The following is a 13951-nucleotide window of genomic DNA, read 5'->3' as shown; positions in this document are numbered from 1 at the left end:
GGCAGCACTGTGTTCCTGTTAGAGCCACCAGCACAAGCACCAGACGATGCTGATCCAGTGAGTACTCCATCAAAGGCATACTGTAGGCCTGGCATGTCTTGTCTACTAGCTTCAATATGAATCCGATTAAATGTGATAGGGTGAAGGCCCCAGTGCAGCAGCAACAGCACATGATGGAGACGACGATGATGAGGAGGAGACCATCTCTCTGGATTCCAGAAGGCATGAGGTATCATGTTAAGACTGTGAAAGTACTATTTACTCTACAATGGTGAGGAGTCCTCATCAAAATCAAAAAATCTAATTTCTTTTACAGGACCCAGATGCTATACAGTGGGAAAACCAGCCTGGCAACATAGTGCGTATTAATAAAAGGACACCACATCCTGCCAAATTCCAGCTGCGCTAATTGTATTGTGTTCACAGAGCTCACAAGCTATCAGAAAGTTGTATGGCAACCACCTCCGGCGCCAAATAGAACTGGCAGACATAGACATTCAGTACAAGAAGAAAAAGATGGAAAATCTTGCACTGGAGTCCGAAATAAAAAAGAGGACAATTAGGAAACTGGACCTTGAAAAAAAAAAACTTGAGAGGGAGGTGAGATATGCCTTCAATGTACACTGTATGCTAACTGTAACACAAATGTATTAATCATTATTTTTCTTTCCTCCCCCAGCTCCAAGAAGATGACACAGCTCAAAATAAAAATTAGGTATATTCTCGTAAAGTCAAGTGAGCCATGACATATGAGCTCTTATTGTGAGCACACAGGACGGTGGCATCTTTCTAAGGTTTTTTTTATTTTCCCAGCAATCAGTACAACCAAGTCATCGTTATAAGGCATCGCCCTCTTTTGCCCACCCCCCCAGCACCAGGTGTGGCCACTAGCCTATATGAAGGCCCAAAATTGTGTGTTCCTTTCTGCTCTGACAATGGCATGCCCATTCGTGCGAGATGTGGTGGATGAAGAAGCACTTGTGCTGAGGAGAGCCTTCAGGCGAGAAAGGGTCTTCAGGGACCGGTTGGACCCACTGGCCTTCCCTGATGACCATCTATATGAAAGATACAGGTTTTCTGCAGATGGCATCAGGTATCTATGCAGACTACTGGGTCCCAGGATTAAGCACCGCACTGCACGGAGCCATGCACTGAGTGTGGAGCAAATGGTTTGTGTGGCCTTGCGCTTTTTTGCTAGTGGAGCCTTCCTGTACTCAGTGGGGGATGCAGAACAGCTGAACAAGGCCACAATTTGCCGCACAATAAGGAGTGTGTGTCTGGCTATCAAAGCATTAGCAGATGTCTTCATCTCCTTCCCTGGCCACAGAAGACTCTGTGACATCAAAGAGGAGTTCTATAGGATTGCAGGTAAGAGGATCTACAAATTACAGGACAACTGTTAACACATAGTAGGATACTCATTACTTTGTGTGACAGGTTTCCCCAATGTCATTGGTGCAGTGGACTGCACACACATAAGGATAAAAGCCCCCTCAGGTGCCCATGAGGCCGATTTTGTGAATAGGAAATCCTTTCACAGCATTAATGTTCAGGTGAACATAACTTTTTGATATTGTCCATTGACGAACACTCTGCATTGCCAGTGATGTGCATTGATTGGTGTAATATTCCTCATCTTATGATTTCAGATGGTCTGCAATGCTGACTGTGTGATCAGCAATGTTGTGGCAAAATGGCCTGGCTCAGTCCATGACTCCAGAATCTTTCGGGCCTCTGAAATCTATCAGTGCCTATCACAAGGTAAGCCACACAACCCCTATTTATAACCATCATGGCTGTGTCAAGAATATCACTGTGTTTATGAGATAGTAATGATGAGATTTTGTGTTGACAGGTGAATTCTCTGGTGTGTTGCTGGGAGACAGGGGGTATGGCTGCCAGCCTTTTCTCCTGACACCTTTCACAGACCCCCAGGAAGCTCAGCAGGCCTACAACCATGCCCATGCCAGGACCAGGGCCAGAGTTGAAATGACCTTTGGCCTCCTGAAGGCACGCTTTCACTGCCTTCACAAATTAAGGGTCAGCCCTGTTAGGGCATGTGATATTACTGTGGCTTGTGCTGTCCTCCACAATGTGGCCTGCCTGAGGAAGGAGAGGGCCCCCAGAGTGCCACCAGCCATGGACTGGGACAATCCGGCAATCTTCCCTGATGACGACAGTGGTCGGCTGCTGAGGGACCAATATGTGTTGAATTATTTTAGTTAGTATGTGTGCTTTCAATTTTGGTTAAATATGTCCTGCGGTGGCAGAGGAATTTGGGTTTTTTTGGGTTCGTTTTTTTACGAATTTGGCCTCTTATGATGTTTGTGCGGTATACTGTGTGTAATACAAGGCTGCAGGGAGGCTACTGCATCCATTCATTTGTCTGTTCAGTTGATGTGTATGGATTTGTCCTGCATTTATTTTAGTGTGCAGACATGCAGGGTGTGTTATATACAGACCTTTGAATGTGTATGTATCATTTTGTATAATATGCTTGGATTCTGTGCTTTCCATCTTGTAGAGTCACTGTGACTTCAGTTTCGAAAGGAGCTGATGGTTTACCTGCTTTGTTTTGTCCTTATTCAATAAAGGAACATAATGTTACACATTGTGTTTTTATATTCATATGGAATGTGTATTTGTTTATATGACAGAGTACTAGGGCCACACTGAAGAAAAAGGATAAAGTCATAAATTTATGAGGCTGGTTCTTTCTGCAGAAAAGCTACATATTGTTTTTACAGTTTTGATACTTATGACAATGTGATACTTAATATTCTGGCACATCAGCATGTCTTTGTTTATGAAACCATACTGAAGTACAATTTCACGAAATGCCCCACATCTGTCATTTTAACAACTGTCCTCCTTTAAAACAACTGGTTACAATATTATGACTTGTGTTTTTTTCCCCTCTGTGGCCCTAATATTCTATCATTTTATATATAGCCTTATAGTCTATGGGAAACTGTAAATTATCTAATGATAGCAACATCATCTAAAAATCATTTTTTATCCAAAATCATTGAAATTAATGATCACAAACGTTTAAATAATGACAGTGGGTCTAGTTATATGTGATAACAATGTATAGTGAGCAGTGAAATAACTATTGGTTTCCATTTGTGGTGACTGCTGACTGACATTAGGGATGAGATTAAATAGATCCTGGAATTTAGCCTGGTCTGGAGCAGGCTAGCTCCACAGAATAAATCTCCATGGTAATTTATACCATAACATATCCTCCTGCCCCCTATCCATCTTTAGTGCAACCGGATTACGGATCAATTGAGCCAGGATCACCAAGATATCCTGGCTTAATCCCTTATCCTAGTTTTGTGCAACAGGCCCAGGGTTATCAATCTTTAGTTAATTTATCACTAGACCGAGACCTGTCTCAGTCTCACTCACGCTTCCCTTTACTAAACTAACACAGTACGACTATCACTGTCTCAACTTAAAGATTTGTTGACTGGAAACATGTGAATGAAGAACCTGTTACATTTAGAAATAAATATTTTATTTTGAACACCCACCTAAAGAGTTGTTTTGTGGTTTGTTCTGCTTCTACAGGGGACTACAGCCAAAGTATTCAACATGGGATGCTGCTGGTAAGCTTCCTTGACTTGGACATTCATTTTAGCCAACACGTGGCTAACTTGTTAAACCAGCTGTTAGCTAAAATAGGCTGTTAAAGTTGACACTTCTTGTATTCCATTTATAACTGTGGGGAGGTCAAAATAAAATGTATACATTTTTCAATGTTTTACTTTGCCTGGCCATTATCCTTTACCCATTAAGACATAGGAAAAACATTTTTTTTGGTGAAAATCTGAAGGGGGACACTGGTTTTCCCGGGCGGGGGTCCCTGACCCTGACTCCCTGGGCAAGAAAATTAAGACCCTGAACTAGCAGTTTCTGACCTCTGGTCCTCTAGTTACCCCAACAGTACATATTTTTGTTGTAGCACACCATATTCTACTTGTCAACTAATCATCAAGCCCTTTAAGGTTAATCAGGTGTTTTTATCCAGGCTACAACAACAATGTGTGCTGTTGGGAAACACTGAAGTAGAGTGGTGAGATCCTGTTTGTGCTGATTTACTACACATGTACACCACTAGATGGTGTAGTTATCCCTACAATCAATAGGAGGATGTTATAACAGTTACGAAGAAGTGACCGTAATTAGGCCTACATACCGCCAACTCGTGGCTATAGAAACAGCCAACAGACCCCAAAAAATGGAAGTTCACAAAATTGAAGTTTTATTTTACTTTCCAAATCCAACCCATCTGTCAGCCATCATATGATGAGGTGGGTCTGTAGTTTCATCTGAAGAGGTTTTTGTATGTCTGTAGTTGCTGGGTCGAGAGAGAGGGAGTCATCCTCTGTAAAGACTGGAGGAAGTATCGGTGTTTGATACTAGAAGCTTCCATACTCTCCTCCTGGAGGGTCAATAGAGCCGCCTGCAGACAACAACATTACAGTTAAACCCCCGCAGCTCTCATTCTATTTCTATAGTATAAACAAACACTTTGCCGATTCTCTCTCCTATGGTTAAAACATACAAATATTATTATTTTTTGGTACTTTTTACCCCTTTTTCTCCCCAATTTCGTGATATCCAATTTGTAGTAGTTAGTCTCATCGCTGTACAGACTCGGGAGAGGCGAAGGTCGAGAGCCATGCGTCCTCCAAAACACAACCCTGCCAAGCCGCACAGCTTCTTGACACACTGCTCGCTTAACCCGGAAGCCAACCGCACCAATGTGTCAGAGGAAACGCTGTACAGCTGGCAACCGAAGTCAGTGTGCATGCACCCGGCCCGCCACAAGGAGTCGCTAGAGCGCGATGGGACAAGGACATCCCGGCCGGCCAAACCCTCCCCTAAACCCGACGACGCCTCATGGACCGCTGCGCCACTCGGGAGGCCAAAACATACAAATATTCTGAAGCATTTTTCTAAAAGTGACTGTGGTGAAGAAATCCCACTGTAAAAGCATTATCTGTATTCTCGGTTAGATATACTTTAGGGACAGGTGTATTGGTGTATACTGTACCTCATTGCGAAGGATTAAAGGGACAGGTACAGTATATTGTATTTAAAGGGGAGGCGTGTTAAAAGGGCTAGGTGTTTTGGTACCTCTCTGCACAGGTTCTCCAGGTCTGCTCCAGAGTAGAGGTCAGTCTGCTCAGCCAGCTCCTCCAGACACACATCATCATCCAGAGGCATCTTCTCTGTACACACCTGCAGGATGGACACACGCGCCTGGAGGGAGAGATAGAGGGAGAAGAGAAAAGGGGGAGAGGAGAAAGAGAGAGGTGAAAGAGGGAGATAAGAGGGGGGGGGAGAGTGTGATCAGAGGGATGATCAGACACAGAGGCATGTACCGGAGATTAAAAACGTCACAGCAACATCAATCTGGCGCATCAGACCCTTGTCTTATACCTCTAGGGCAGGTGAAGGTGTAGCAATATGTACCTGTAGGGCAGGTGAAGATGTAGCAATATGTACCTGTAGGGCAGGTGAAGGTGTAGCAATATGTACCTGTAGGGCAGATGAAGATGTAGCAATATGTACCTGTAGGGCAGGTGAAGGTGTAGCAATATGTACCTGTAGGTCAGGTGAAGGTGTAGCAATATGTACCTGTAGGGCAGGTGAAGGTGTAGCAATATGTACCTGTAGGGCAGGTGAAGGTGTAGCAATATGTACCTGTAGGGCAGGTGAAGATGTAGCAATATGTACCTGTAGGGCAGGTGAAGGTGTAGCAATATGTACCTGTAGGGCAGGTGAAGGTGTAGCAATATGTACCTGTAGGGCAGGTGAAGGTGTAGCAATATGTACCTGTAGGGCAGGTGAAGGTGTAGCAATATGTACCTGTAGGTCAGGTGAAGGTGTAGCAATATGTACCTGTAGGTCAGGTGAAGGTGTAGCAATATGTACCTGTAGGGCAGGTGAAGGTGTAGCAATATGTACCTGTAGGTCAGGTGAAGGTGTAGCAATATGTACCTGTAATTCAGGTGAGGTCATATTTACCTGTTGTTCATGTGAGGTAATAGTTACCTGTAATTCAGGTGAGGTAATATTTACCTGTAGTTCAGGTGAGGTAATATTTACCTCCAGGTGAGGTAATATTTACCTGTAGTTCAGGTGAAGGTGTGGTAATAGTTACCTGCAGGTGAGGTAATATTTACCTGTAGTTCAGGTGAAAGTGAGGTAATATTTACCTGTAGTTCAGGTGGAGGTGGTAATAGTTACCTACAGGTGAGGTATTATTTACCTGTAGTTCAGGTGAAAGTGAGGTAATATTTACCTGTAGTTCAGGTGGAGGTGGTAATAGTTACCTACATGTGAGGTATTATTTACCTGTAGTTCAGGTGAAAGTGAGGTAATATTTACCTGTAGTTCAGGTGAAGGTGTGGTAATAGTTACCTGCAGGTGAGGTAATATTTACCTGTAGTTCAGGTGGAGGTGGTAATAGTTACCTGCAGGTGAGGTAATATTTACCTGTACTTCAGGTGGAGGTGGTAATAGTTACCTACAGGTGAGGTATTATTTACCTGTAGTTCAGGTGAAAGTGAGGTAATATTTACCTGTAGTTCAGGTGGAGGTGGTAATAGTTACCTACAGGTGAGGTATTATTTACCTGTAGTTCAGGTGAAAGTGAGGTAATATTTACCTGTAGTTCAGGTGGAGGTGGTAATAGTTACCTGTAGGTCAGGTGGGGGTACATAGATGATCTGGTCCAGTCTCCCAGGCCTTAGGAGGGCGCTGTCCAGAGAGTCTGGTCTGTTAGTGGCCGCTACGATCATCACTTCCTTGTTACACACCTCCTGGTACTCCAACTGACAGAGAGGGTAGACAGACAGACAGGACATCATGTTAACAACAACAGGAGCAGATTGTCAGGGCGTTTGAGGGGATCAGTTTGAGCAATGTGAAGCTCAGAATTGCTACTCTTTAAGTGATTTGTAGATCAGTGATTCTGAGCAGAATCGATATAAAAAGTGTGCTGTTTGTGTGTATGTTTTTTGTGTGATTATATGGTGTATGTTTCCTTAAACGACTAGTTCTGATTGGTGCTCTAGTAGTAGGATGTAATGTCTGACCTGTTCCTGTTGGTGGCGCTCCTGCACTCCTTCAGCTTGTAGGGTCTTCCCTGCTCCTCTCCTCTCCAGGGTCCTAAAGCCTACCCCGTCCAGCTCATTCAGCAGCACAGACAGGAGGCGGGTCTGGGCACTCTGAGGGGCGTGGCCTTCTGACCGGGAGCCAATCAGAGAGTCCACCTCATCCAGGAACAGGATGGAGGGAGCGCAGGCCCGTGCCTGACGAAACAGCTACATACAGGAACACACCACATGGTTAAACACGCACACATACAATAACATCTACCAAAGTGATTATATCGATTAAAGCATGACAGCAACATTCCTCCAAATAACAAAGTTGAACTGCTTCAAAAAATGTCTAACACTGCATGCTAGTACAAGAAAAAGAGGAACTCTTCGGTTAAGACGAGGGGTTCTCCAAACCCCTACCTGAGCCAGGGCCTTCTCCGAGTCTCCTACGTATGGAGAGTAGAGGTCAGCCCCGCTGACTGACAGGAAGGAGCAGTGGGAGGAGGTGGCTGCAGCCCTGACCAGGGTGGTCTTAGCACAGCCTGGGGGACCGTACAGCAACACCCCCCTGGGACGGGACAGACCCAGACGCACAAACGCCTCAGGGTAACGCATCGGCCACTCTATACTCTACAGGGAGGGAGCAGAAACAGAGGACAGGAAGTCAGGGCAAGTCCCAAATGACACCCTATTCACCCTATACTCTAGTGCACTACTTTGGAGCAGAGCCTTGTGTCTGTTATTGCCTGCTGCTCTTCAGTGCTTGGTTAAATGAATGGATGGATGGATGGATGAATGAATGGATGCAATAGTGAATGAATGGATGGATGAATGAATGAATGAATGAATGGATGCAATAGTGAATGAATGGATGGATGAATGAATAAACAAAGGAATGCTGCTGATTGCCCGGTATAGTTCCAGCAGTACCTGTTGTAGTTTGAGTTTGACTTCCTCCAGGCCTCCTATCTGTTCCCAGGAGACGGCTGGGAGGTCTGTCCGTCCCAGACTGCCCCTCAGACAGGACGGACGGACAGTCTTCAGGGCAGACAGGAAGTGTTCCATGGTGATTGCCTGCTCCCCTGAACCCTGACAACATACACAACGCACAGCAGGAGGCTGAGTCAATAATGTTAAGACTTTATCTCAATGAGAATAACCTGGATAAAAGTTAGAACAAGTGTGTGTATGCTGGTTACCTGTGTGTGGTGTCTTGTGTGTGAGTGTGGATGATCCGGCTCGAAGGACCAATATGAGCTGACTTTACAGTGTAAGGTGTTTGTGTGTGTGTCTATGCTTACCTGTGTGTTGTGTCGTATAGCCAGCATGGCAGCCTCGCGGCAGAGAGCACTGAGGTCAGCACCCACATACCCTGTAGTCCTCTGGGCCAGCTCTGCCCAGTCCACACTGACACACACTGGCATGGCCTGGCACAGCACTGACAGGATGGACAACCGCTGCTGTGCTGTAGGGGCACCGATAACCACCTGGACAACAGAGAGAGAGAGTAGACAGAGTACATTACAGTACAGACAACTACTGCTGCCCTGATGGGGCACCGATAACCACCTGGAGGCAACAGACACAGGATAGTCTTATTGTACAGACCAACACACACACTCATTACTGTACCTCTCTGTGGAACTTTCTGGTTTTAATTAAGCTTGAATAACAATATTAAGTCACCTCTCTGTCGAACCTCCCGGGCCTCCGTAGCGCCGGATCCAAGCTGTCCGGCTGATTGGTGGCTCCTACGATGAGGAAGCGATCTGATTGGTCCATGCCATCCATGAGCGTGAGCAGCTGAGCGACCAGACGGTTCTCGGGTGCGGAGGATCCAGTCCGTCTGGGACAGAGAGAGTCCAGCTCATCCAGGAACAACACACACGGCCCCTCCTCTGCCGCTGCCCGCGCCCGACCAAACACCGCCCGCAACCTCTCCTCACTCTCCCCTGGCCGAGACCCTACTACCTGGGGAACGGAGGAGGCAGGGTAAAGTCCAATTACATTTAGCCAGTGTGTGTGTATTGTGTAACAGCGAGCCCACAAGCTAAACAACATAGGTAAGAAGGCTGGGAACGGTTTGATGTTAAATGTTGCTTCATGTAAGCAAGTATTCAAGTGTGTGTTGTGTAATACTGTGTGTTGTGTAATACTGTGTGTGTATGTGCATGCATATGTATGTGACTGTATGTTTGTGTGTTATATTATGTGTGTGTGTGTTCATGTTTATATGTCTGTGTGTACGTGTGTGTGTTCATGTTTATATGTCTGTGTATGTGTGTGTACGTGTGTATGTGTTTATACATTGCATTCGGAAAGTATTCAGACCCCTTGACTTTTTCCACATTTTGTTACGTTACAGCCTTATTCTAAAACTGATTAAATTGTTTTTTCCCCCTCATCAATCTACACACAATCACCCCATAATGACAAAGCAAAAACAGGTTTTTATAAATGTAAATATCACATTTACATAAGTATTCAGACCCTTTACTCAGTACTTTGTTGAAGCACCTTTGGAAGCGATTACAGCCTCGATTCTTCTTGGGTATGACGCTACAAGCTTGGCACACCTGTATTTGGGGAGTTTCTCCCATTCTTCTCTGCAGATCCTTGCAAGCTCTGTCAGGTTGGATGGGGAGCGTCACTGCACAGCTATTTTCAGGTCTCTCCAGAGATGTTCGATCGGGTTCAAGTCCGGGCTCTTCTGGGCCACTCAAGGACATTCAGAGACTTGTCCCGAAGCCACTCCTGCGTTGTCTTGGCTGTGTGCTTTGGGTCGTTGTCCTGTTGGAAGGTGAACCTTCGCCCGTCTGAGATCCTGAGCGCTCCGAAGCAGGTTTTCATCAAGGATCTCGCTGTACTTAGGTGCCTTTTGGCAAACTCCAAGCGGGCTGTCATGTGCCTTTTACTGAAGAGTGGCTTCCGTCTGGCCACTCTACCATCAAGACCTGACTGGTAGAGTGCTGCAGAGATGGTTGTCCTTCTGGAAGGTTCTCCCATCTCCATAGAGGAACTCTGGAGCTCTGTCAGAGTGACCATCAGGTTCTTGGTCACCTCCCTGACCAAGGCCCTTCTCCCCCAATTGCTCAGTTTGGCCGGGTGGCCAGCTTTAGGAAGAGTCTTGGTGGTTCCAAACTTCTTCCATTTAAGAATGATGGAGGCCACTGTGTTCTTGGGGACCTTCAATGCTGCAAAAATATTTTGGTACCCTTCCCCAGATCTGTGCCTCGACACAATCCTGTCTTGGAGCTCTACGGACAATTCCTTCCACCTCATGGCTTGGTTTTTGCTCTGACATGCAGTGTCAACTGTGGGACCTTATATAGACAGGTGTGTTCCTTTCCAAATCATGTCCAATCAATTGAAGTTAACACAGGTGGACTCCAATCAAGTTGTAGAAACATCTCAAGGATGATCAATGGAAACAGGATGCACCTGAGCTCATAGCAAAGGGTCTGACTACTTATGTAAATAAGGTATCTGTTTTTTATTTTTAATACATTTGCAAACATTTCTAAAAACCTGTTTTCACTTTGTCTTTATGGGATATTGTATGTAGATTGATGAGGAAAAAATATAATTTAATCAATTTTAGAATAAGGCTGTAACGTAACAAAATGTGGAAAAAGGGAAGGGGTCCGAATACTTTCCGAATGCACTGTATGTGTATGTCTGTTTGTGTGTCCTCTTACCTCTGGTCCTCTGACTGTGATCAGGCTGGCCCCCACTTCCCCCACCAGGCAGCGGACCAGCAGGGTCTTTCCGACCCCCGGGGGCCCAGCCAGTAGCACTCCTCTGGGGCAGGACAGACCCAGGGAGCCCAGGGTAGCAGGGTACTGCAGGGGAAGGCGCAACATCTCTCTCAGACACGCTGACACCTGGAATCACAGACAATAAAGACATGATTAGACAGAGACTAAAGGGTCTTTCTGTCCTTCATCTACAGTGACTTCCTCCACTCATCTCCTCTCCTCCAACTGCATTGACTAACTAAAGACTTCAGGAGAAGAGAAAATACATTCTCAAGAGGCATCCTAGAGTCCATATTGCTTTCACCTACTGAGTCACATCAGAGTGAACGATGTGACAATTGAAATTGACTATTGAGGAGGAGAGAAGAGGACGCCACTGTAGACTATTGAGACGCAGCCTCATCCTGGGTCCTCACCTCCTCCAGTCCTCCCAGTAGGACCTGGGGCTGCTCCTGTAGCTGTCCTCTGTAGTGCCTGAGGGTCCTCGTCCCCGTTATTTCCACCCCCGTCTTAGATGTAACCAAACCAGCCACGGTGGACTCTGGGTTCAGGCTCTCGATGACGATCAGTTTAATGTCAGTGTCATAGTCACCCACATCTATCACATGATTCTGGTGGACATACGTCCCTTTCAGCATGTCCTTCACAAGTTCATGGATGAAACTGGGAGGAGTGGTTTTCCGGAACTCCAAACTCTGAACCACCACTGATACTCTGATGCCTTTCAGCTTGGAGCAGGAGACTGGGGTGAGGCTGGGGTTAGGACTTTGACATGGGCTGGGGGGAAGTGGGCTAGAGCTGGGGCTAGGGTTAGGGCTGGGGGTTAGGGGTAGGCTGAGGGTGAGGTGTGTGGGTGTAGCTTTGTTTAAGATAAGATTTGGAGAGCAACATTTCATGTCTATCTGTATGAATCCGTCAGCTAGGTCAGGCCTGGGCCAGGCAGTACAGAGACAGGATCCTCCAGACAGAGCCACCAGAACAGGAGAGCCCAGCGCCAACCCCAGGGAGGACATCAGCCCTGGGCCCAGTCTGACCCTCTGGGTGCCCCTGTCAGCTGGGTCCATCGGCAGCACTCTCAGAGACACCTCCTCTTCCATCACCGTCACAGCTGGAGATGGAGAGAAGACACAGGCTTGTCTGTGGGAGGAAAAGATTGAGAGACATGGATATGGGGTTTATTCATCAAGAACTCTCTCACTAAAATACAGACACTAACTGACAGACAGATGTACTTTTTTTTATCAGCGTAAAATAAATAACTTTGTTTATTTTCTTGTTTATGAGATACAGATAAGTTATTTTGCATCACATGTTATTGCTTTTTTGTTGTTTGGTTTAGTTTTAATATAATCTTTCAATAATTAATAACATTCATGACGTGAGAATATTTTTTGAAATACACATTGCATACTAGAATGCAGACATTTCAAACATAAATACTGACATTTGTTGGTCATTAGAGATAATCACCTGAACTTTTCATATATTTAGACATTTTAGATGGCAGACCACTACTGTACTTGTAAACAGTTGTTAATGACATTTTTATTTAATGATGCTCATTTAGGGCTGTTTTTTTTAACATCTCTTTTCATTGTCTTTTTTGTGGTCCCCTTTTCCTGAGGGGAAGAGACAGGACATTTCGTACCTCTCTTTGATGGATGGGTACCTTCGATGGAGCTGGAGGTGTCTGGGGGCAGAGGAGGGTAGCCACTAGGGAGGTGGGAGGCGGCCGGAGTACTGGCAAGGTTTGGTGGATCGTCATCATGAGCCTCCATTTGAGTGGACCAGACTGCTGCAGGACCTGTGTCATCAGGGAGGGAAGAGTCTTGGGATGGCTCTTCACTGGCAGACTCGAAACTGTCATCGTTCTCCTCGTCATTCTTGCTCTCTGGTGTGCTGTCAGACCGACTGCAAGACTGGCTGTAGGTGTGGTTGTTGCTCTCGGGTTTGTGATGTTTCTCCTCTTCACCTCTCTGCTCCCTTGTCCTCCTCTTCCTCACCTCGCTGCTGCTCATGTTGTTTGGGGATGTGCTGTGGGATCTGGGGCTCTTCAGGCTCATCTGCTGGCTGTGTTGGTTGTTGCGCTTCAGGTTCTGCTCCCATTCCACCGTTCTTTGCTCTGTTGCTGTAGGCTTGTGGACAGTTGAAGTAGGTGTGCCCATCACCTTGCTTTCACTCGTGCACTCTCTGGACTTGTGAACTCACTGCATCTCCAGCACGTAACAGTCTTGCAATTCTTCACCTGGTGGTCCATGGCATTACAGACATAGCAGCGGGTGGTCTGTCCTGGGTAGAAGATTCTGCCACTGTGTGGCCCCAGCATGATGTTATTGGGGATCGTGAAAGCTTCACCATCAGTTCCTCTCTTGGTCCGGACCTTGTACCTGCTTAGGCCATAGCATATCCCATTGTCGTCTACTGGTTTCATGGCAGGCTGAAGGAGAGTGCAGTAGCGTTGCAGATACATCTCTTATCTCATGTCCAGAACTTCAACGTTATAGTCTTCTCGTCCACGTTGGATGGGAACTCCACTTCCCAGTCACTCCATTTCTGCTCATGTGCATTTGAGTTGCGCCGATTTGGGAGGGTTATGTAGGAATAGACGTCTGCAGCAGTGATCTACAGGGATTCGAACTATAGGTTTTCAGCCACATACTCTCTACAGTACTAGGCACCTCTCCTTCCCCAACGAAGCGCACCCTGACCCAAAATTGGTAGCCATGATGGAAACTTTGCTAAGTTGTGAAATCACCTTTACCATCACCAAAACAGTTTAGCAACCCTATCCCAGCCTGCTAGCTACCTATGCTTTCTGGTTACAGTGGCTAGCTAGCGACGGCTAGCTGGCTGACTTCTCTAGCTAACAACACCATAAAGAACACACACATAAAGACACAGTAGCTAGTTAGCTATAGCCACTTACCAATATGAGTACTATACGTTCTTCTTCAACCACGTTTGTTTCACTCTTATTTCACTAGACGAATAACTTGACAGCAAGCTAGACGCGATCATGCTGCAGTTCCATGTTTACAGCAGCCATGTGTGTCGAAAATGAGATGGCCA

The 13951-nt window shown here is 46.0% G+C and overlaps 1 protein-coding gene across 2 annotated transcripts; it reads right to left on the bottom strand.

The window, feature by feature from the left end:
* Positions 1 to 4248: 4248 nt before the first annotated feature.
* LOC311120252 (ATPase family gene 2 protein homolog B-like) lies at positions 4249 to 13932 on the bottom strand. 2 transcript variants are annotated; one of them, XM_084194873.1, is made up of 11 exons: positions 13809 to 13932; positions 11299 to 12019; positions 10823 to 11008; positions 8811 to 9095; positions 8426 to 8611; positions 8055 to 8213; positions 7545 to 7754; positions 7116 to 7343; positions 6717 to 6851; positions 5149 to 5274; positions 4249 to 4471 (listed from the first exon to the last, which is right to left on the bottom strand). In XM_084194873.1, the coding sequence occupies exons 2-11, from the start codon at positions 11977 to 11979 to the stop codon at positions 4334 to 4336; spliced, it is 2334 nt and encodes a 777-aa protein (XP_084050999.1). In that variant the 5' UTR covers positions 11980 to 12019; positions 13809 to 13932; the 3' UTR covers positions 4249 to 4333. The 2 variants fall into 2 exon arrangements, with proteins under 2 accessions (XP_084050999.1, XP_084051000.1); XM_084194874.1 differs by lacking the exon at positions 13809 to 13932 and adding an exon at positions 12531 to 13504.
* Between the last annotated feature and the right edge of the window lie 19 nt (positions 13933 to 13951).

Source organism: Coregonus lavaretus, assembly GCF_964263955.1.
Source record: "Coregonus lavaretus genome assembly, contig: HAP1_SCAFFOLD_161, whole genome shotgun sequence".
Classification (NCBI taxonomy): domain Eukaryota; kingdom Metazoa; phylum Chordata; class Actinopteri; order Salmoniformes; family Salmonidae; genus Coregonus; species Coregonus lavaretus.
Note: the sequence above shows the minus strand (reverse complement) of the source record. Positions and strands in the feature narration are given on the sequence as shown.